General features: G+C 44.2%; 1 protein-coding gene, 1 long non-coding RNA gene and 1 pseudogene across 2 annotated transcripts in view; 1 reads left to right on the forward strand and 2 right to left on the reverse strand.

Annotated features, from left to right (window-relative positions):
• Nucleotides 1-1,403: 1,403 nt before the first annotated feature.
• LOC148213777 (uncharacterized) lies at nt 1,404-2,294 on the reverse strand (annotated as a pseudogene).
• A 10,782-nt stretch (nt 2,295-13,076) lies between these two features.
• RGMB (repulsive guidance molecule BMP co-receptor b) overlaps nt 13,077-24,800 on the forward strand; it is a 36,161-nt gene continuing 24,437 nt past the window's right edge. Inside the window, exons 1-3 of the mRNA XM_088130291.1 lie at nt 13,077-13,226; nt 14,927-15,016; nt 21,219-21,457. Coding sequence (XP_087986417.1) covers nt 15,009-15,016; nt 21,219-21,457 — 247 coding nt within the window. The 5' untranslated portion in view covers nt 13,077-13,226; nt 14,927-15,008. The remainder of the gene's footprint in view (nt 13,227-14,926; nt 15,017-21,218; nt 21,458-24,800) is intronic.
• On the reverse strand, nt 16,070-20,843 carry LOC112541655 (uncharacterized). The gene is made up of 3 exons (XR_003085642.2): nt 20,401-20,843; nt 18,616-18,710; nt 16,070-17,223 (listed from the first exon to the last, which is right to left on the reverse strand). It is a non-coding gene; the product is annotated as an uncharacterized LOC112541655 (long non-coding RNA).

Raw genomic sequence — 24,800 nt, forward strand, 5'->3', positions numbered from 1 at the left:
GATTATATCCAAGTGAGCAATATGGTTCTCCCTACTTTGCAACATTGCTCTGTTCCTTGTAGCCCTTGTTTCTCTTCCCTCCCACCCCCCAAAAAACCTTCCCAGGTTGCCAACTCAAAATATTGCCCACTCCTGACTGGATTAAATTTAAGAAATATCTCATATAATATTGCACAAACCAAGGGCCAGCAAAATTTAAAGACTTAGTTCACATAAGCAGAAATGTAATTTGGTTGTAGCCCAATCACTGAAATTTTTAGACCATATTATGGCTTACTTTATGTGTGATAAGGTAAACCATAAATAATTGTAGTGTACCATAGTTAAATAAGCTATGGCTTAGGATGATACCCATTCAGTAAATGTGCTTTGCCCAAAAGGTTGTATGTATAGGTACATAAACTTCAAGAGATGCTCCATAAAGAAGTAAGGTTTGATGTGTAATTTCAGGGTCTCTCCTATTCCTGTTATAACTGTGGGCCACATCAAATATCAGTCAGTATGGGATAAACAAAAGGTAAAACTTCTTACATTTGGTATAAGACTTATAGAATGTATGGCCTTAAGCTTTAATGGTGAATGTAAGGTAACCTTTTGGGTGAGAGTCATATATATGACATACATACATACATACACATACACATACATACATACATGAGTCAAGAGAACCTGGAATTGATGGAATGCTACTATAACAGTAGACCTAATGAGAGGGGATATATGAAATATATGAGGGAACTATGGATGGACAGAACACCTACATCCACACTAACTGAGAAACAGCTAATTACCCAATGCTTCAACATAATGAAGAGGAAGTTGCTCTCACAACTTGAGATAGATGGATGGATGGATGGATGGATGGATGGATGGATGGATGGATGGATGAATGGATGGACGGATGGATAGAACTGGTCTATTTCAAATTGTGGTTGGGCCACAACCAAATTACATTACATCCTGGATTCAAGAAGAGCCAGAAGAACAACTGGATGTGTAGCCAACACCTGAAGCTGGAACGTCACTGCCACCCCTTCCATTACACAGCACAGCAACTGATATGAGGCAGAAGATCATGGATAAACTAGCTACAGTCAACCCTTGAGACTGATTACCAAGGCTCAGTGGGGAAGTACCACAGATAGTATGTATGTATGTATGTATGTATGTATGTATGTATGTATTTTCTCCCCTGCCCATCTCCCCCCAGTGGGGGACTCTGGGCGACTCACACAAAACATTAAAACCATAAATATATATAAATACATAAAACATCAAAATTTTAAAAAACGTTACTAAAAAAGAGGAAAAGGAGAGTCCAGGAAGATGAAGAATCTGGGTCTGAAGACAGCAGGCTTCTATGAGAGTAGCCATCCCCACACTTGAAGTATTCCCTCCCCACCTCAGGCCAAGTGACAGAACCAGGTCTTCAAAGCCCTTCGGAAGGCCAGGAGTGAGGGGGCCAATTGCACCTTTGGGGGCAGAATGTTCCAAAGAGCGGGGGGTACCGCAAAGAAGGCCCGCCTTCTGGACCCTGCTAATCAGAGTTGTTCTACTGAGGGGGTCTGAAGTATGCCCTCTCTGTGTGATCAGGTGGGACGGGTTGAAATCATGTGGGAGAGGCGGTCCCTTAGGTAACCTGGTCCCATACCATGTAAGGCTTTAAAGGTGATAACCAACACCTTGAATTGGACCCGGAAGCAAATGGGTACCCAATACAACTTGTGGAGCAATGGCGTTACATGAGCCCTTCTTGGGGCTCCAAAAATAGCCCGCGCGGCTGCATTCTGGACCAGCTGTAGCTTCCAGATACTCTTCAAGGGTAGCCCCATGTAGAGTGCATTGCAGTAGTCTATCTGGGAGATAACAAGGGCATGAGTGACTGTTCGAAGGGCATCCCGATCCAGGAAAGGGTGTAACTGATGCACAACCTGAAGTTGTGTAAAGGCACTCCTTGCCACGGCTGCCACCTGCTCTTCAAGCAAGAGCCGTGAGTCTAGGAGGACCCCCAGATTACGCACTGGGTCTGTCTGGGGCAGTGCTACCCCATCCAGCACCAAAGATGACAAAGTCCCAGATAGAGAGGAGCCATTAACCCACAGCCACTCTGTCTTACCAGGGTTCAGCTGAAGCCTGTTGTTCCCCATCCAGACCCTTACAGCCTCCAGGCACCGCAAAAGGGCGGCCACGGCATCACTTACTTCACCTGGGATGGAGATGTATAATTGTGTATCATCAGCATACTGATGATACCTCATCCCATGATGGTGGATGATCTCACTCAGCCATTTCATGTAGATGTTGAAAAGGAGCGGAGAGAAAACTGAACCCTGTGGCACCCCACAAAGGAGGGGCTGAGGATGGGACCTCTCGCTCCCTATCACCACCGATTGGGATCAGCCCTGAAGAAAGGAGGTGAACCAGCACAATACTGTGCCACCCACCCCCAATTCCCTGAGTCGTCCCAACAGGATACTGTGGTCGACGGTATCGAAAGCCGCTGAGAGATCAAGGAGAGCAAGGATGGTCGCACTTCCACCATCCCGCTCCCACCAGAGATCATCCATAAGTGCGACCAGTGCCATTTCCGTTCCATAACCAGGCCTGAAACCTGACTGGAAAGGATCCAGATAATCCGTTTCCAACCCTTTGGAGCTGTGATGCCACCACTTTCTCAACCACCTTCCCCAAAAAGGGGAGGTGGGAGACTGGACAAAAATTGCCCAGTACACTAGGATCCAGGGAGGGTTTCTTAAGGAGGAGGTGCACCAACGCCTCCTTAACAGCAGCTGGAAACACTCTCTCCTGCAAGGATGTATTAACCATTGCCTGGATCCAACCACATGTCACCTCCCGAGCTGCTTTCACTAGCCAGGAGGGGCATGAGTCAAGATGGCAAGTGGTGGCCTTCACAGTCCCCAGGATCCTGTCCACTTCCTCAGGATCAACAGGATCAAACTGTTCCCAGATAACTGGGTAAGAACGGTCCCCCAATATCTCCCCAGACCCTGCCTCATGGTCGGAGTCTAACTTGGAATGAATCCAAGCGACTTTGTCCTGCAGATGCTCGAAAAATTCCTCCGCACGGCCCTGCAAATGAACCCCCACATCCCCCTTGCCAAGGAGGATCCTAGTGATCCTGAACATGGCTGCCAGGCGGCATTCTACAGACATAATAAGGGCGGAGAAGTATTGGCGCTTCGCCACTCTTATTCCCACAATGTAGGCCTTGATAGTGGCTCTAACCTGTGTTCAGTCGGATTTGGTCTTTGTCTTCCTCCAGCGGTGCTCTAGATGTTTCTCGACCCTCTTCAGCACCCTCAACTCCTCCGTAAACCACAGGGAGTGTTGGGGCCGATGTGGCAAGAGAGGTTGCATAGGCGCGATCCTGTCCAAGGCCCCGGACGCCTCCCTATTCCAGGCAGCAGCCAAGGCCTCCGCTGGACCATGCAGCAGATCCATGGGAATAACCCCCAGCTCCCTCTGAAACCCTGATGGATCCATCAGGCACCGGGGGCAGACCAATTGCATGGGTCCTGCCTCCCTGCAGAAGGGGGTGGCATAGGAGAAACTGTAAATCTCCCCTCATATCACTTTGCCATTGCTCCAACAAGAAGACCAAATCTGTCATGTGGCCACTGTCTCGGGTTGGGTCCCACACAATTTGAGAGGCCCATGGCTGCCATGGTAGCCATGAACTCCCAAGCCATGTCTGAGGACTGTCCCAGGGACGGCAGGTTGAAATCCCCCAGAACCATAAGCCTGGGGAACTCCACCATCAGCCCTGAGATGGCCTCCAGCAGCTCAGGCAGGGAGGCTGCCATGCAGCAGGGAGGCTGGTACAATAGCAGAACTCCCAACTGTTCTTGGGAACCCAACCTAATGAACAGTGTCTCACAGCCAGAGACTTGTGGAGCAATGCCCCTTAAGGCCACTAGAGATTCCCAGATCACAACAGCCACCCCTCCTCCCCTGCTCCCACAGATAGTATATTAGAAGATGCCAATGCAGCCCTCACAAAAATCCCTACTACCACCATAACTGAAACCAATGAACTAGTATATGCTACAGCCACTGTAATCCTGGAGATGCTTGGCTATACAATCAAGAACAGCAGTACATACTCCTCACATGAAAATGAGGTTGGAGGCTAACATCAAGGCAACTTGGAGAGAGGTTACTTAGCTGGTGGAACTACAGAAGGGTGTGGAGATTAAACTACAGAAGGGTGTGGAGATTAAAGATAAGACTTGGCTACTGAAAAAATACAAGGGCCTGACTCCATCTAAAGCCCCAGAGACTACTAAACAAAGGCTTATCACACTGGCTACCAGGCTAAGGAGATTCATTAGAGAAGCAGATGCCAAGAAGATAAATGTCCTGATCTCCAAAGAACCACCCAAGGTGTACTCCAACTGCAGTGCAATAACACAGTAATAGCACAGCCACCAACAGCAGAAACTGAACAGTACTGGAAGAACATATGGGAGAAAGAGAAGACACATAACACCAGTGCAAAGTGGCTGCAGGACCTGAGAACAAACCATGGCAATCTCCCAGAACAGGAACTAGTCACCACCATAGTAACAGACATCTAACAGCGGATCAAGAACATGAATTGCTGAACAGCACCTGGCCCAGGCATGATCCATATCTACTGGCTAAAGAAACTAACAGCAGTGCATGAATGCCTAGCAGCACAGATGAACCAGCTGCTAGCAGCAGGCTCCCACCCAGACTGGCTAACACAAGGAAGGATAGTGTTGATCATGAAGGACCCCCACCAGGGAACAGTATCATCCAACTATCAGCCAATAACCTGCCTCCCCATAACATGGAAGGCCCTATCAGGCATCATAGCCACCAAGCTACCATATGGGTCAGTACACGAGCACAGCTCAGAAGGGCATTGGGAACAACACCAGAGGCCCAAAACACCAGTTGCTAATAGATAGAGCAGTCGCCTGAGACTCAAGGTCTAGATATGTCAATCTGAGCACAGCCTGGATTGACCACAGGAAAGGCTACAACTCAATGCTACACACATGAATCTGTGAATGCCTGGCACCATACAAAGTCAACAGGATGCTAAGAACCTTTCTCAAGAATTCAATGGGACTGTGGAAGAGAACATTGGATGTCAACTCAAGACAGCTCACATGTGGCCATCAAGTGTGGCATATTTCAAGGTGATGCACTGTCCTCACTGTTGTATTGCATAGACTTAACCTCCTCAGCCAGATAATCACAAGGACTGAATACAGATACAGGTTCAAGAGTAGAACTACCATCAGCCACCTTCTCTACATGGACATCAAGTGGTATGCTAAGACTGAACGAGACATTGACTCACTGATCTACCTGACATGGATCTACAGTGAAGACATTGGGATGTCATTTGGACTGGAGAAGTGTGGCTGGATTGTAGTAAAAAGAGAGAAGGTAGTTAAGACTGATGGAGTGGAACTACCAGCAGGCCACATAGCAGACATATAGATCAGCTACAAGTACCTTGGTGTCCCACAGTCACATGGGAAGTACGATGAGGAGGTAAGGAAGACAGCAACATCCAAATACCACCAAAGGATAAGACAGGTCCTGAAGAGCCAACTCAATAGGAAGAACAAATCCATACCATCAACGCATATGCCTTGCCAGTCATCAGATACCCTGCCAGTATAGTGACCTGGCCAAAGGAGGCTACCGATGTGAAGACCTGGAAGTTCCTCACAATACAGAGAGGTTTCAACCCCGAGTCCAACACCCAGACACTGTACACCAACCGTAAAGAGGGTGGGCGGGGGTTTGGTGATTGTCAAAGCCACTGTCCTGGATGAAACCCAGAGCATCCAGGAGTACATCAGTAAGATGGCACCCAAAGATGAGCTGCTAAGAGAATGCCTGAGGCAGTAGCAGACATGGGAGAAAGTTTAAGTAGAGGAAGTGCCATGACAAGACAAGACCCTGCATTGGATGTACCATCAATAGATAGGTGAGGTGGCTAACACTGGGAAATCCTACCAGTGGCTGGAAAGGGCTGGACTAAAAGATAGCACTGAGGTACTGATCATAGCAGCACAAGAACAGGCACTAAGCACCAGATCCATAGAAACAAGGGTCTATCACGCTAGACAGGACCCAAGGTGCAGACTGTGCGGAGAGGCATCAGACACAGTCCAACTTATAGTGGCAGGGTGTAAGATGCAGGCAGGAACAGCATATACTGAACAGCACAACCAAGTAGCTGGCTTTGTGTATGGGAACATCTGCACAGTGTATGGGCTAGACCCCCCCCCCCCAAGTCCAGATGGGAGATTCCACAGAAGGTCGTGGAGAATAACAGAGCTAAGATCTGGTGGGACTTCCAGATCCAGACAGGCAGGCAGGCACTGGCCAATTAACCAGACACTGTGGTAGTAGACAAGGACCAGAAGACAGCAGTGGTGATAGATGTATCAGTGCCAAGTGACAGCAACATCAAGAAGAAGGAGTATGAGAAGCTGGAGAAATACCAGGGCCTGAAGGAGGAACTAAAGAGGATGTGGAAAGTAAAGGCCAAAGTGGTTCTAGTTGTGATAGAAGCACTCGGGGCCGTGATTCCTAAGCTGGGAGAGTGGCTCCAACAGATCCCAGGAACAATATCAGAGCTCTCTGTCTAGAAGAGCACAGTGCTAGGAACAGCTAAGATACTGTGCAGAAATTCCCAAGCCTTTAGCAGAGGACCCGAGGAAGACACATACCACCCATAGGGATGAGAGGGGATTGAGATAGCTATATCTTTATCTATATCTACATCTAAATAATTCCAGGGGCTGCAGTGAGCAGAAGAGTAATACAAGAGTGCAAGATTATGTCATCATTAGCCATACTGTGCAAGGACTGAATAGTTCTGTATTTTGAGGTAAAGTTTTAATGTTGTATGCATGTGGGTTTAACTTTGTTGTTGTTGTTGTTGTTTAGTCTTTAAGTCGTGTCCGACTCTTCGTGACCCCATGAACCATATTGCGCCAGGCCTTCCTGTCCTTCACTGCCTCCCTGAGTTTGCTCAGTTTCATGCTCATTGCTTCAGTGATGCTATCTAACCATCTCATCCTCTGCCGTCCTCTTCTCCTTTTGCCTTCAATCTTTCCCAGCATCAGGGTCTTCTCCAAAGAGATCTCTCTTCGCATTAGGTGGCCAAAATATCTGAGCTTGAGCTTCATTATCGATCCTTCCAATGAGCAATCAGGGTTGATTTCCTTTAAGATTGACTGGTTTGACCTCCTAGCAGTCCAGGGAACTCTTAAGAGTCTTCTCCAGCACCACAGTTCAAAGGCATCAATTCTTTGGCGCTCAGCCTTTTTTATGGTCCAGCTCTCACAGCCATACATTACTACTGGAAAAACCATAGCTTTGACTATGCGGATCTTTGTCGGCAAGGTGACGTCTCTGCTTTTTAATATGCTATCTAGGCTTGCCATAGCTTTCCTCCCAAGGAGCAAGCGTCTTTTAATTTCATGGCTGCAGTCTCCGTCTGCGGTGATCTTGGAGCCCAAATAAATGAAGTCTGTTACTGCTTCCATTTCTACCCCTTCTATTTGCCAGGAATTGATGGGTCCAGATGCCATGATCTTAGTTTTTTTAATGTTGAGTTTCAAGCCAGCTTTTGCACTCTCCTCTTTCACCCTCATCAAGAGGCTCTTTAGTTCTTCTTCACTTTCTGCCATTAGGGTGGTATCGTCCGCATATCTGAGGTTGTTGATGATTCTCCCTGCAATCTTAATTCCGGCTTGTGATTCTTCCAGCCTGGCATTTCTCATGATGTACTCTGCATATAGGTTAAATAAGCAGGGTGACAGTATACAGCCTTGTCGTACACCTTTCCCTATTTTGAACCAATCGATTGTTCCGTGACCGGTTCTAACTGTTGCTTCTTGGCCCGCATACAGATTTCTCAGGAGACAGGTAAGGTGGTCTGGTATTCCCATCTCTTTAAGAATTTGCCACAGTTTGTTGTGATCCACACAATCAAAGGCTTTTGCATAGTCAATGAAGCAGAAGTAGATATTTTTCTGGAACTCTCGTGCTTTCTCCATGATCCAGCGAATGTTGGCGATTTGATCTCTAGTTCCTCTGCCTCTTCGAAACCCAGCTTGTACATCCGGTAGTTCTCGGTTCATATATTGCTGAAGCCTAGCTTGTAGGATTTTGAGCATAACCTTGCTAGCATGTGAAATGAGTGCAATTGTGCGATAGTTTGAGCATTCTTTGGCGTTGCTCTTCTTTGGAATTGGAACGTAAACTGACCTTTTCCAATCCCGTGGCCACTGTTGCGTTTTCCAAACTTGCTGGCATATTGAGTGCAGCACTTTAACACCATCATCTTTTAGTATTTTAAATAACTCAGCTGGAATCCTGTCATCTCCACTAGCTTTGTTGTTAGCAATGCTTCCTAAGGCCCACTTGACTTCACTCTCTAGGATGTCTGGCTCAAGGTCAGTGATCACACCAGCGTGGACATCAGGGACATTAAGATCTTTCTTGTATAGTTCTTCTGTGTATTCTTGCCACCTCTTCTTAATCTCTTCTGCTTCTGTTAGGTCCCTGCCTTTTTGTCCTTTATCATGCCCATCTTTGCACTAAACGTTCCTTTCATATCTCCAATTTTCTTGAAGAGATCTCTAGTCTTCCCCATTCTATTGTTTTCCTCAATTTCTTTGCATTGTTCATTTAAGAAGGCCTTCTTATCTCTCCTGGCTATTCTCTGGAAATCTGCATTCAGCTGCTTATATCTTTCCCTTTCACCCTTGCTTTTCGCATTCCTTCTTTCCACAGCTATTTGTAAAGCCTCATCAGACAGCCATTTTGCTTTCTTGCATTTCTTTTTCTTTGGGATGGTTTTAGTTGCTGCCTCCTGTACAATGTTACGGACCTCTGTCCATAGTTCTTCAGGCACTCTGTCTACCAAATCTAATCCTCTAAATCTATTCATCACCTTCACTGTGTACTCACAAGGAATATGATCTAAGTCATACCTGAGTGGTCTAGTGGTTTTCCCTACATTCTTCAATTTAAGCCTAAATTTTGCAGTAAGAAGCTCATGATCTGAGCCACAGTCAGCTCCTGGTCTTGTTTTTGCTGTCTGTATAGAGCTTCTCCATCTTTGGCTGCAAAGTATATAATCAATCTGGTTTCGGTATTGACCATCTGGTGATGTCCATGTGTAGAGTCGTCTCTTGTGTTGTTGGAAAAGAGTGTTTGCTATGACTAGCTTGTTCTCTTGACAGAACTCTATTAGCCTTTGCCCTGCTTCATTTTGTACTCCAAGGCCAAATTTGCCTGTTATTCCGATTACTCCTTGACTTCCGACTTTAGCATTCCAATCCCCTATGATGAAAAGGACATCTTTTTGGTGCTAGTTCTAGAAGGTGTTGTAGGTCTTCATAGAAGCGGTCAACTTCAGCTTCTTCAGCATCAGTGGTTGGGGCATAGACTTGGATGACTGTGATATTGAATGGTTTGCCTTGGATACGCACTGAGATCATTCTGTCGTTTTTGAGGTTGTACCCCATTACTGCCTTTCCCACTCTCTTATTCACTATGAGTGCAACTCCATTTCTTCTAAGGGTTTCTTGCCCACAGTAGTAGATATAATGGTCACCCGAATTAAATTCACCCATTCCCGTCCATTTCAGTTCGCTGATTCCCAAGATGTCGACGTTCAATCTTGTCATCTCATGTTTGACCACATCCAGCTTGCCTTGGTTCATAGATCTTACATTCCAGGTACCTATACAATATTGTTCTTTACAGCATCGGACCTTCTTTTCGCTTCCAGATACATCCACAGCTGAACGTCCTTTCGGCTTTGGCCCAGCCGCTTCACTCTTTCTGGAGCTACTTGGAAATGCCCTCCGCTCTTCCCCAGTAGCATATTGGACACCTTCCGACCTGAGGGGCTCATCTTCCGGCATCATATCTTTTAGCCTTTTAACATTGTCCATGGGGTTTTCTTGGCAAGGATACTGGAGTGGGTTGCCATTTCCTTCTCCAGTGGACCACATTTTGTCAGAACTCTCTGTCATGACCTGTCCGTCTTGGGTGGCCCTGCACGGTATAGCTCATGGCTTCACTGAGTTACGCAAGCCCCTTCGCCACGACAAGGCAGTGATCCATGAAGGGGGTGGGTTTAACTACTGTATATCAAGTCTATTTTAGAGATTACAGTACAGTTTTTATTGTAGGAAGAGAGCCATGGTAGTCTATGTTAGCCAAAAATCAAAAAGAGTATGGTAGCACTTTTTCAGACTAACACTTTTTATTAAAAGGCATACAGTTTTGTTAACTACAGCTAACTTCATCAGATGCATGGAGCGGCTAAGCAGAGGCAAGATTTAAACTGGAACGAGATGGGAGACCAAAAGGGAAGGGAAAGCACAGTGGGAATGCAGATGCAGGTTGCATATGAGATAGATTACCAGCACCATATCAATTAACAATTGTAATATGCTAAAAATCCATTGTGTTTGTTAAGACTTTCTGAGATGGGCTGAAACCTTTTGATGTATGTGAGTTCAGCAGTTCCTCACTACAATGTGCTGGTAGTTTCTTTGTTCCAAAACAGCTATTTTGAAATCTGTTATGGAGTGTCCTGGGAGGCTTTGTCCTTGTTTTGAGTCCTGATGTCAAGCCTGTGTCCATTATTTCTTTTCTTCAAAGTGTGACTCGTTTGTCCTGCAAAGAATCTAGACGGGCATTGCTGGCAGATGACAGCATATATTACATTAGAGGAAGAGCATGTGAAGGTGCCTCTAATCCTGTGAGTGAAGTTGAGGCCTAGGATGGGGTTGCTGGTATGAGTGTAGGAGCACAGCAGATACCTGTTTGTTGCAGGATCTAGTTCCCATGTTAGTATCATTGTCCTATTTTTTCTTGTTGCTGTAAGAATCTGCTTCAGGCTGGGTGGTTGTCCATATCCAAATATAGGCTTGCTATCCACTGCCTGAGAAAGCGTGGTGGTATTGTCCAATATGGGTTGTAACTTATTAATGATGTGTTTGAGTAGCTTGAACTGTGAATTATAGGTGACTAGTGGTGTTCTGTTGTTCTGTTTTTGTGGTCTGTCTTTTAGTAGGTCCTCCCTAGGAATTGATTGGCTCCATTGACTTGTTGATTGATCTCATTGGGTGGGTAGTACAGTCTCTTGAATGCCTGGTTTAATTCCATCAATTGAAAATCTCTGTCTAGTGGGTCAGAACTATTACTTGGATCCACCTGTGTGCCCCTTTTTCTTGACTAATCAGGAAGTGCAGATGTCAAACACAAGCTGTGGAGTTAAGATCACAGAAAACCCCTGTCTACTTCCTCAGGTTCCACAGACTCAAATACCTGTTAGATAACATCACAAGGTACTATTGCTGTCATCTCATTTGGACTATCTTGAAGTACAGAAAAACAATTTTATCCACAAAATGATTAGCAGATGATCATCATTTGACTGATTTCCAGGGGAAATAATATTTTCCAAGCTTCTTGGCACCTGGGGCATAGGCTTCCAGCCCCCATATCATTTCTGCATTATGTCATCTCACAAGAGGTTAAGGCTTTGTCTTCTCATTGTGAAAAGTCATACAACTAAAATGTACTCCAGAAATCTTATTTAAGTGACATTCAAAGTGGGTTAATAAGTTGTGTAAGATATTGCATAGTGCAGTAGTGGCAATGTGGTGCCATCAGTGCCATGAAGGTGCTTACCAGGATCCTTGAAACTTTTTATTTAAAAAAAAATGAAATGAGGAGTGGCCTTACCAGCTTGTCTTCTGTGTGAAATTGCACACAACATGGCAGTTTTGTGAAAATGTCAACAACAAACACATTCTCCAAATTCTGAAGATATCCACCCACACAAAAAGTTTGCTTACCTCTGTCAAAGTTATTTGGTGCTTCTTTTAATGATATCTACTCAGAAATACGTCAACTGAGTTCAATGGAATTTATTCCCAGGTAAACGGTTGGGGCATTGCAACTTGAGTTGTAAACTGACCCTGTAAGATTGATGCCTGGAAGAAGAGCCATAGAGGATAAATACAAACTAATGTGGAAAGACATATGAAAGGCAATCATGCCTACTGGTTATATTATGTGGCTGTTATTTTGCTTTAAGGATTCGAGATAATGCACATTAGAATAAACACTCTATATGTAATGGTATGTGGGAATGACCTTGGGAGACAGTAGGAAGAGGAGTTGCAGAATAGACAAGTCTGATAAAATTTGAGTCCAAACGAGGAGGGGTGGCAGAAGCATCTCAGGAGGAACCTTCCCTGGCTTGGGGGAGAGTAAAATTGAGGGACAGGAGGGATACTTTCAAACATGCAAGATTCTGTTAATGTAACCTTACAATAAAGATAGAGCTAGTACTTCTGCTTCTTGTCTGGACTACCTCGCAAGGCTAACACTGAAAGTCAGACGCGACTGCTGAGTTGTAAATCTGCCGTGGGCAACGTCTCACCTTTCAGAGAAGGACATTTAGGTCACACTCGTGATCACTTCCGTGATTTTGTCTGGGTTTGTTTCTAAGACTATATGTTCTGTTTTGTGGAACCGGTGGATTATTAATGTTAAAGCACTGCTGTAATCTAGAAAGCATGCAGGTTGAAACTACTGGTAAAAAAAGTAAATGTACAGAAAGCTGAACAGAATACGCTGCACCGTGAACTTGCGAGGAGGGCGGGCCAAGAGAAAGAAAAGATAAAGTGTTGCAAAAGACGGCAGAAAAAAAAAATCCTTTTTCCATCAGAAGGGATCGCCAGCGAATGGTCCAGATGTGCAGGTATATTCCAGGGGTTTCAGGTGGGGAGGGGGAAGCGGCGACGAGCCAGAGGCTGGGGACTAGCCGCGCTCCTCAGCAGCTCCGAGCCCACGTGCGCTTCGCTCCCGCTCCTCGTTTGCTCCCGGAGACAGACTCTCGCCGTCGACAGAGACGCCTCGCCCTCCCCCTTCCCCCCTCCCCTTTTGTGTCAAGGCTAAAATCAAGCGAAGGAGACCCTTCGTGCTTTGCGTGGCGGAGTTACGGCCGTTTGCCGGCCACGCACTGGGCAATCGGCGCAGAAGGCGCCCCTCTGGCCTTGGCATCAGAGGGCGGGAGGAGGCGCCCGCCTGCGCGGAGCGCCTCTGTTGTGGCGGGCGGCTCCGGCTGGGCCTGGTGGGGGGGACCTCGGCGAGAAACTAACGAGGCGATGCTTGCGGTGAGTGGTTTTGTTTGGTCGCCGCTGGGGCGGGAGAGAGGCGGCGGCGGCCGAGGAAGCCGCAGTGGGTTGCTTTTTCGCCGGCTCTTCCTTAACTTTGGAAGCGGGAAAGGGGATCAGGCTTCTGGGAAGACGCTGTGGCGGGAATCTGCCTTAGGCAAACCTAACACCTGGAGCTCGCGCGCTGGCGGGAAAAACAGGCATCCAGGGCAGGGCTGAGCGCAGCTGCCTCGTTCCGCCTGTACTTCCGCCGGCCGGGAATGAACGCAGCGGCGCTGAGGCCGCCGAATGGAGGCTGGAGACCCGCGCCCAGACCCGAAGCGCGCCCCTGAAGCCCCACTACGGAAGCTTGGCCGCTCTCACCTGAGGAAGGCAACCCCGAAGGACGAGGTGGGGCCGACCTCAAGTCAGCCTTCTTTGCAGCGGATTTGCCCTCGAGGAACGGAATGGTATTGGAGCAGGACTTCTGTAAAGATAACTACGGGTAGTAAGAGGCAGGCCCGCTGCCCTTCTCGAAACAGTAGGAGTACGAAGTAGAGGAAGACTCTTAATTTTTAATGAAAAATTAGGGGGTGGGGGCGATGAGAATCGCCCCTTGCTTTACTTCGAAGCAAGCGGCTTTCCATTTGTTTGGATGTCATCCCCAGCGAACTGTGGCTCAGGTGAACGAGTGAGAATCGAATTGGAAGAAGGCAGGTGTTCTGGCGGTTTCTTTTGTTTTCCTGAGCTGAGCTTTGCCAAGAATGAAGTTGTGGGTCAAAGTCCCCCAGCTACTATCTCCAAATTCCTTTTTCTGCAGTAGATCTTTTAGAGAGACCACTGCAGCACAGTGGAGTAATCTAATAGCCCGATCTCAAGGTACATCTATTGGAAATAGGGAATTCCAAAAACATCACAGGAGGTTATTAAAAATAAAATGTATGTAGGATTTCAACAGATCAGTTAGCAGGGCTGATTCTGTAAGCTGTTCTAGTTAAACATCATAAAGCAAAGTGATCATACGTGCTGTGCAGTACATGTCTTTGTCTTAGAAGTAGGAAATAATACAGGATCTTATTGGAGGGGATCAGTGGTAATTTATTTTTGCCTGGCATGTTAGGGTGGTATTTAATTTAAAAAGCACCACATTAGCCAGGAACCATGACTGGCTGGTTTCTCAAAGTAAAATTTTACAATTGGTGGTAGTTGGTTGCAGTAACCCCCCTTCTTCAGTTGTATTTAAGGTGTCATCAGACTTGAGTAGGTTGGTTTTTTGTTTTTGTAGGATAAGCAGTGTGTGATGCCCTTGGCAATTTCAGAACTGATATTCCAGTTTGGGCATTCTCTGCATCCATGTCTTGCCCACATTTAAAAAGAAAATCAGAGTGAAAGAAAGCTCTCTGAGATATACAGTATTAAGGACCCTGCAAAGCACTCTTAATGCTTCCTGGTTAGTAAGAGGTTAACTTTGTTTCAGCGAGACAAGGGTGCTGGTTTCCTGAGATAAATGGGCAGGAAGTGAATTGTTTCCCCTGCTGGCCAGCAGCTCCCAAATGCTTTTTGCACCTGCTACTCTGCATTTTTCCAGTTCCCCGGCTGCAAGCCCCCCCTTCCCCAATCAAGCTCCATGAGGAACCCTTTCTCTTTGGCTGTGAAAAAGGACCATTTTGCTGCTGCATCTTAATTTTCATCTTCTGTTTGTCTTTGTGACTGTCGATCAGGTCCTGAATTACCAAGTGTCCTGTCCTCTGCCATGCAAGTGTAACACGCTCCACAATCGGCTCAGCACGGGAAGAGTTAAAGATGATGATGTAAGTAGCCAAGTATTTTAAGGCAGATTTATTCAGGACTTTTTGTGTGTGTACATGCACACTGATACTTTCTTAGAAGGGTGGAGGAGCCAAACGATGGCAATGGTAGGAGCTACAAAGGGCAGTTAGCCTTTACCCTGAAGTACCAGATTGGAGCCCCATTTCTCCAGTTGCCTCCGTTCCCCAGACACTGGCTCCCTAGTCAAGTTTCAGAGATATCTGTGTTGGCAAAGAAATTCTGCACATGGGAATTAAATGGTGTGTCTGTGTTAAACTGCTAATGGAGGGGGGTGGGAAATGAAATCACGGGCTGTTTCAAAACTCCAAACGTGCCTTGCGTATGTATCTAGCTATGTGCAGTGATGGTTCAGTTCTATTCCCTTTCTCACCTTATGTAGGATTTGTAGAGATCTTAGAAGAAATTAACTGGGTCTATGTGCTTTTACTGGAAAGTCCACCTATGTTCAGTAGATCTTGCTTCTAAGGAAATATCCATAGAATCAAAAATAGCATGATCACTCCAAACTGCTTAAATCAGAAAACATTGTGACCCAGTTTGGGGGGGGGGTAATGCTTAAAGAGTGGGGAGTCTAAGTTCTACTGTTTCTTACCCACAGAAGCCCACTGGCTAACTTTGGGCCAGTCACTTTCTTTGAACCCAAGCTACAGAGTTGTTGTAGGGCAAACTTGGTCTTGTATTGCACTTAGATGTAAGTGTATACCACATACTGTATTTGCTTAAATTTAACAGGACCTCTAAACAGCTTAATTACAAATTAAGCCCTTAGCATTTCCATATAATCTGTTCTTAGTAAAAATATTAAAATTTATTATCTAATCCCACTTCTCAAAAGCTTGAAATAATATTTAAAAGCAACATTGCTGAAACTAATAGGATTTATTTCCAAATAAACAAGTTATAACTGCACCCTATGCTGCCTATCCAGCCAAGGAAGTTGGTAAGGTATTAATCTACAAAGATTAAATAATTGAATGTTGCTAACTATCTGTGAAAATGGATGACCCATTACTGAACAAAATGAAGTGTTAAGCATGTTTTTTAACCAGGAAAAAGTTTTTGTGATGTGATGCCTGTTTCTCAAAGTCTTGACCTCACCCTAACAGTGAAATATGCCTACTTTAGTCTTAGCTCACAGTTGATGGGTAAACCACACTGTTTTGTTAAGACTTCATTAGTTACTTAGAATGCAAGTGCTAACAGCATTTCCTTTCAACTAAGTTACATAGAACATAATTGACTTTGGCCTTCTTATGGTATTTATTATACTTAATGCTCTTCTTATTGGTAAGCTGTTAGCATTATAAAAACACCCCTGCTGGATCAGATCAAACCTCATCTTACTCTAGCATTTTGTTGCTCATAGTGACCACCTAGGTAAGCTCACAAGCAGGAAATATAGACATCCCCCTTTCCTGTTCTTTTGCTGCTGAACTTGTATTTAGAGATATGCTGCCCCCAATCTGGAAGTAACATTGAGTCTTCAAAAGTACTAGCTTTCCTTGACAGACCTGACTTGCATGAATGTATCCATTCCCTGTTTAAAGCCAAAATAAGTTAGTAGATATCACTCTGAATTGGTAATTATGCATTAATAGTGTGTCAGGGCAAGAGGAGCAGAACCTGATAGTGACTTTTTTTACAGCTCCCGTTTCTGTTGAATCTTTGCATGCATGGAAATTTGTCAATCCATTTCAATATGCCAGCACTTCAAAAATTAAATGCCATCTGTCAAACCATAACAGTTCAACACATTAAAGTACTTCAGTGGCAGAAATCCTATTTGGAAGGTTAACATTTAATATTGGAATATTATGATGGTCATATTCTACAGTTGTAAAATATGTAAATGAAATGTATCAAGCTCAAGTTTTTTTGCATTTACAGTTGAATAATAAGGCCTTTTTGATGACATGTAGGTTTTTTTTAAATGAAAGCAGGATTCTTTCACAATGTTTACAATAACTCAAGAATGCCCTCTACAGTATGAAGACTGTTGTGCAGTAGAATAACAGCATAAGAAATCTCAGCTCGTATAGGTTTCTTCATGTGGAATATGCTTTCAGCAATAGTATTTGTACATTAATGTATTAACTGTACAAGGAAGAAATCCATCTTCTAAGCTAGAGTAAGCATTCTCACAGAATTCATACAAAAATAGCATCTCTGTTGATTGTGGAAGTCATTACTGGATAAAGAGGAGGGAGTATTACTGTCCTTGAAATGTTTCATGTATTGAATACTTGATTTAAATCTTGTAAAATATGACTTTTCCTCAGTAGTTACTGAAAAATATTTTAAAGGATAAAACTACCTGCTTCCCTTGCTTATTATAAAAGAAAAATAATATCCAATGAATAAGTATTAGATGAACTAAGACACAAGGACCAGATACAGTGGTACCTCGGGTCACTAATGCTTCTGTTCACGACCAATTCGGGTCATGAACAGCACCATTCGCAAAATTTTGCTTCTGTTCGTGAACTCCGCATCAGGTGATGAACAGGATCCGTGGCCATTTTCCCTGCTGTGACACGTGGTCATGGCTTCCTGTAGGGAGGGGGACTCTCCCTCCAAACAATAACCACCTCCCCACCCGCCTTCCTGTCATCCATGCCTCAAGCAAGGTTAGCATTCTCTCTCTTCATAGTGTACTGTACTGTACTTTGTGTCATATTTTTGTGGTTTAAAAAAATACATATGGTTCAGAACGGATTAACCGTATTTACATTGAACCTTATGGGGAAATTTGATTCGGGTCGTGACCAGAGTTGCGGAACGAATTAAGTTTGTGACCCGAGGTACCACTGTACTAACTCTTTATTGCAACTACAGTGACCATGATATAAAGACAGGATTCACACACAGCTATTTGAATAAACCCCAAATAGTTGGCTTCTCACTGTATGAGAAACTATTTTAAAATTTACAATTCTGTACAACGTACAGAAATTAATTTACAAACCACAGTGATTAAGATGATGCATGTAGTAAAGCAAAGCCAGATCACATTCTGCCTTAGCCTGTATCTCAACCAGCCAGAAAGTGATAGGGAAATAGACAATCCTAGCCACACTTGTTTTATTACTCATTTTTATACTAGCCAATCCAAGATTCTGAAGTGTGTACAAACAGCACTATAAAAGAGGTCTCCAATAAAAGTGTCTCAAACAAAAACATAACAAACTCAGCTGTGGATGTGAAGTGCCTGTTTAAAATGAAAGATTTTTAGGTTCATCACCTTGAGCACTAGAAGTAACTTCAACCCCAAGCCACGAAAGTTTGTGTGTGCATATTTTTGCTGCTGTAGTATGTTAACGATAGTGTTTTATTCATGTCCCGTAAAGCCAAGACTGCTTTTTTTTTTTACATGACATTCTAAATCCTAATATGTAATGCTTTAGTCAAAAGCTTTCACTAGCCACAATGACATACTTGCTTGCAGCATTGTGACACAAATACAAAAGGGATGGGTTTGCATCACAAAATCACAAGTTTTATCATGCATCCCCTCTTGCTCCTTGGCTTGTGTGTGTCAAAAGACAATTGCATGAGTAGCTGTATTACTTCCTGGTCTTACCTCTGTGCTTTGAATGGACCAATCCATAAAAAATTTAAAACAAGTAGAACTTTGTATGGAGATAAGCAGTGGCAAGAGCTTCTTTACCTGTGAAACTTGTATAGAGAAAAGATACAGGATCAGGAGCCTTTTACAAGGATGGCAATTGTAGACAACAAATATAGTGAACTGGCTCTCTAGAATATGTGACTGGACTGTTCATTCAGGCTCAAATGCTGGCCCAGTATAAGCAGTTTTCTAAGAATTGCTTTTCACATTAATTTTGATGAGCTCAATGCAGCATAAACTCATCTTGAACATGCAGTTTGAAAATATGTATCTTCATCAAGGCTACTAACTTATACCTTTATTATGGAATCAATCCCAGTGGATTCAGTGGGGTGAATTTCTGGATAAACAAATGTTAGCAGAAGCTATTTTATGGCCAATCTATAGTGATTCACATACTGTGGTTGCAGTTATAATAACCAATAATAAATTACTTCAGAATTAAGTTGAAATATGATTTAAGGAAAAAAAAAATTGCTCATTCATTTGTGTGGAGCAAAAATTTCCCAGCTGTTGCACATGACTGTTTCATACTTAGCTCCTTACAGTGCTAACTTTTTTTTTAACAAAGTGCTGAGATGCTGCTCTTACAAATTTTAGTCTAAAGGTTCTCAGTACCTTCCCTTACTATTCAGGCATCGCAGTGCTAATTACACTCCATTTTTTGCATAGCAATTATCTCAAGATAGATTCTACAACTTGAGGGGAACAGGAGGCAGATTAATTAATCCTCTGCCTGACTGCCTTGAAGAGTACATGCTGAGAGCAGATAAAAAGAAAAGTGTGTGCAAGCATTAAGACCATTCATGAAGATTAGATTCCACTTTACACTTACTGATAAGGAAATTGGATGCTGTTAGTCTCCCTTCTCTACAAATTCATTCTGCTTGTGCCTAGCAGCAATTTAGTTACTGGTGAAAAAGCAAGTTGCTCTCAAATCTCTAAACCTATTTTAATAACGGCTTTCTTACTCCCCCCCATTCTAAAACACCTAAATAATTCACTTTTAAAATTCAGATTAGTTACTTCAATAACTTTCTTTGTTTTTGGTGCTGACTCTTGGCGAGTGCCTGGACTAGTCAATGCAGCTTTCTTGGCAAGATTTCAGAAGTGGTTTGCCATTGCTTGCTTCCTAGAGCTGAGAGAGAGGGACTGGCCCAAGGTCACCCAGCTGGCTTCGTGCCTAAGGCGGGACTGGAACTCAGGGTCTCCAGCCAAGTGCCTTAACCACTACACCAAACTGGCTCTCTGTTAACTTGTTTAAGCCACTTTAAAGTTGCCAACCTGTAAGATTTACAATTTCCTAGGAATTATGATAAATTAAGGGTAGATATTTGGCTAATGATAAGTCGCATTATACATATAATTATTCCTCTTTGCGACTGATTAAAACGGGATGATTCTAATGGCTCAATTATATCCGCATAAAAATATATCAGCTCCATTGTACTGAGTTCTGGAAGTGAACAATCTCGGAATGCTGCAATTTCAATTATGAACAAAAGATCTTGCATCATGCGGAATAATGGGAGTTACTTCTAACTATGCTTTCTTAATTAAAGGCCAGCACTTGAACTAATGCCTAAGGAAGTATTCACCAATTAAAAAAAAAACAAATCTATTGCTAATAAATTAGGGGCGCTAAATGACAAGAAAGTACTTGTCTAGGTATTTGAAAGACAAGCGCTCGCCCCCTCCCCCAGGCAAAATCCCACGGCTCTTCGGCGAACTACTTACAGCCAACCAGACCGCCTGCAGACGTGTTCCAGCATTCCGATTTGGAATGTAAGCTTTACCAGCATTCTATGTAAGAGTTCTTGTCTGGATTGTGCAGTTTGGCTGCTGCACGAAGAGAGGGAGAAAACAGCACCACGTGACCCCCTCCTTCCCCAGCCCTCCCTCCGTTCCTCCGTTTATATCCAGCGGGCGCTTGCTGGCCGAATGTCTAGTTTTGTTTAGTATTTAGAAGCACTGTTTGCTACAGGGTCGCAGGTCTTCTGTTTTTTCAACGAATTTTTTTAAAAAAATGTAAGTTTGCTATCTAGCAGATTCTCCAGTCTGCTCCTCTGTATTCCCCCACTTGTTCCCGGTTTTGTTGTGCTGCTTCTGCTGATGTTCCAAACTACTAAGACGCAGAGCAGAAGAGATCCTCTCCAGCAGTCGCTTTAGGTGGCGGCGAGTTCAGCCTCCTCTGAGTGTTGCCTTTGTGTTATTGGACGGCCTCACTGAGCCAATGAGAGCGTGCCGGGAGGAGCCTCGGGCTGCGGGGGTGGGAACGGGAGCGCAGAGCGTGTGCGGAGCCGAGATTGTTTCCAGCGGGAGAGATGGGGGCCTGACTTGCGAGAAGTCTTTGCAGCACCAGTGAGGGGGTAGCGAGAGCTCGATCGACCGATCTCCGACTGGTTTGCTTTCCTTAGATCCGGATTCTTGCTCACCCGCTTTTGTGTCTCTCTGCTTCCTCCCTCGTTGCCTCTCCGCGATGCCGCCCCTTCTCGGCTCTTCCTCTGTTCCTGTGTGGCCTGGCGGCCTCTTTCCACCATGGGGTTAATCTGAAGGAGGAAAAAAAGGAAGCGCGGAGGCTCGTTCCCCTGCTCATGCCGCAGCCCCGTCGCCCCGCCGCTGGAGTCCCGGAGAGCTGCATGGACGGGCATGGGGACAGCGGCCCCTTTCTGCGCCATCGTCGCCTCTGCCGCCAAGGTTGAGGAGCAGCAACGCCGCCCCCGTCGCCAACCGCGCCCCCCGTCTCTGAGTGCCCTTGTTCTGCTGCTCAGCCTCGGGCTGCTCCTACACACAGGTATTACCGCCGCTCCCTTTCTCAGCCGGGCAGGAAGGTTCCGGGTGGTCCTACTGGGGATTTTTAATCAAATGGGCCATGAAGTTGGTGACTGGAGGGGAGGGACGCCCCGCCCGCAGCGAAGTTGTCTGAAAGGTTTGATTTGTTTTTTTATTGGGCCTCGTAAGACCTTTCATTCCCCTGGAGGTAAAACCGTGATTTCATTGGAGAATATTTAAAAGTAAACTTGAAGAAAGTCTGCCGCTGGGAGGGACGCGGAATCTGCCTCGCTGAAGTTTGGAACAATCCACTTGGAGGAAAGGGGGAGGTTGGATCACTGAAGGCTGGTTGCGTCTGTTAGAAAGTGCCTTTGTTTTGATCTGCAATCCGGGGAATCTGACACGCTCAAGGGCCTCCCGTCTGTTCAAAATGTCCCTTGCCTCTGTTTTAAAAAGTCTATCCGTGGTGCAATGTAGCGAGGAACGGCGTGGAGTTGGCTACGCTCTAGGGAGGGGGCTGCTGCGTCGGAGTTTGATTGGCACTGGGCCCTCCCTGCCCTGGTGTTTACTGAGTCGGAGCTGGGATCAGGTTTCTCTTCTCGCTGCCGATGCCTCCGCGGGGCAGGAAGAGAGCCCCGGCTCTCGTGATCTGCTGCTGCCAGTGGAGGATCTCGGGAGGAGAAAGCGAAGCGGTCTCAGTGGAAAGGCGTTCTCCCTGCCTCCGCGAGATGAACTTCAATACTGATTCTTTTTCGCGGATGGAATCCTGCTTATTTTCTAATTTAAACTGGGTTCTGACATATCTTGAGGAAGTTTGTTCCTGCAAGGTAACATTCTGTGAGAGGACAAGCCAGTCTTTTCCCAATGATATTCTGAGAGTTACAGTTCCAAAACGACTGGAGTGTACTAGGTTAAAGAAGGCTTGTGTTAACTTCACTAGGTTAGTTCAGATCTAGTTCTAAGGATGGTATTAACTTTTTCTCTCTTTCATTCCCTGTGAATAAAAATGGATTGGTTGCAGCCTTTAAATACAAAATTGATGGTGTTTCAGTAAAGATGGGGAAAAAATTCAAGAATCTTATATACAGAGCAACAGAGAAGGCTACTAATTACCTGGTATGGTTCTTGTGCTTCAGCAAGATGAAGGATGAGAGCCATGCAATAGAAAGTCATTTCAAACTCTGTGGCTATTTTCAGAAAAAATATTAAAACTTAATTTGGATTGATGAGTTATGGTTTAGCTTTGTAGTTTTTGTAGGAGGAGAGCTGTGTTAGTCTGTGGTGGCCAAAAATCAGGAGGAGTCTGGTAGCATCTTTTCAGACTAATTTATTAAAAGACATAAGCTTCCATGAACATTTGTTGACCTGAAAAGGTGCTCTTCTGATGTTTGTAGTTTGCAACCCATGGCTTATGCTTTAATTTTTTGTAGGAATACAGCCTCCCCCCGACCCCCATTTCCTGGTATTCGAGAAACATGAAGCTTAATGTTTAAGTGTTTATAGGTATTCAGATAAATTTTAGTTAGGTGTGTGTTTTCAAAAGCTGTGCAGGTGGTTTGGAGATCTTTACAGAGTATCAGGGAACAGTGCTCAACATAAATCTGGATTGTTTGTGAAAAAGAATTTTAAACTTCACCTAAATAATACTGAAGTAAAATATCTGAGGTCAAGTTACACTACTACATTGCACATATATATCTCTTTGTAACGACAGAGACACTCTTGTCAGTGTGCCTTGGCTTCTGAAAAAGTATGAAGGTCTTACCAAGTTAGAGTCTGACTTCATAAATACATTTTGCCATGGCCTTCTTTGTGAATTGAGAAATCAAATCATGCTCAAATGAGCAGGATTGGGAATACAAATTCATCCAACATTAGAACATTAAGACAGCATTAGGGGCAGTGGCTGTAGTAATACTATTCACTGTGTTGGTGAAGATCAGCATTGCTTGTGTGAGAGACTGGACATGAAATTAGATTTCTTGGTCTGTGATTTGGAGTGATGAGCAGAAGGAATATATTCTGCTTATATTAATATAAAATGAAGGTGAAGAGTATGACCTAACAATCATGAATACAGTTTGTTCTGAATAGGACTTAGGACTGAATTAATTTCTTGATATATTCTGTGATATAGTTTGGTGAGAGAATTCTTGATGTATTCTGTAGTATAGTTTGATGAGAGAAAAGCATTCAAATGTAGTTGTAGCAGCTACACAAATATTTACCTGCTGTTGCATAGTGGTTGAATTATGGGATAATAGGAGGTCTGAATAAAGTATTGCACCACAACCTCCACATCTTTCACGATTTAACCAAAGTATCCATTCACCCCATTTTAATAGGAGTATTGCTGCAATTATTTGAACATAGCTTTGTGTGATGATGATTCTTGTTTGAAATTCAAGAGTGACTTCTCTTTCTACTTTAGAAGGATGAAGTGCTAAGTTTCCATCCAGTTTTAACCTTGCAGTTGGCAGTGTTCTCTAGTTTATATGAAGGCATGTTATCAGGATGATGCAAAATACTCTGCTTCAAACTATTACTATATGATAAAATCAAGATTATTCTACTAGAGCAGATGACATTTTAATTATTCAGCTAAAAGTAGTATTTGTGTAACTTCTTACTGTGCACCCAACAGGATTTCTGAAGAATAATTTTGATCCCCCCTCTTCTTTTAAGTGATGTTCTCAAAGAGATCCTTCTGAAGTGGGAGTGATTTGTTGCAGGGTTTTTCAAGAGATTCAGCCAAATGTTTCCTCTTGCAGATAGCTAGGCATGTATTTTACTATACCCACACAGCTTACTTTGTCATTTGTTTTAAAACTATTGCTTGTCTTAACTGGCAGTGATTTTTGGAAGAGCAGAAATTAGTTTGGGAGGAATTCACTATGGGTGATTTTCACTTTGCCAGTAGTGAGTTAAGATCTGGTATGCTTGGTACACATTTCTGACAGTTCAAGTGCAATTGATCTTTTCATATTCTAAATTTAGATTGGGGACATACTCACTAGGACTTAAGTCCCTATTTAAACAGGAATGCACATCACAGTCTAAAGACAGTGTTTTTCAACCTTGGCGACTTTAAGATGCATGGACCAACTCCCAGAATTCTTCAATCTAAGACATGAAATTGGTAGTACTGATCACTTCAGTTGTAATTACAGGTAGTTCCTGGTTAACAACTGCCCTGTTTAGCAACTGTTCGAACTTAGGACAGCACTGAAAAAGTAGGTTTACGACAGTTGTAGCATCCCCACAGTTATGTGATCGCAATTTGGGTGCTTGGCAACCAGTATGCATTTACAACAGCCACAGCATCCCATGGTAACGTGATCACCATTTGTGACTTTCACAGCCAG

Source organism: Python bivittatus, unplaced genomic scaffold, assembly GCF_059951505.1.
Source record: "Python bivittatus isolate LINGU-HERP-01145 unplaced genomic scaffold, Pbiv_v1 ctg000850_np1212, whole genome shotgun sequence".
NCBI lineage: Eukaryota > Metazoa > Chordata > Lepidosauria > Squamata > Pythonidae > Python > Python bivittatus.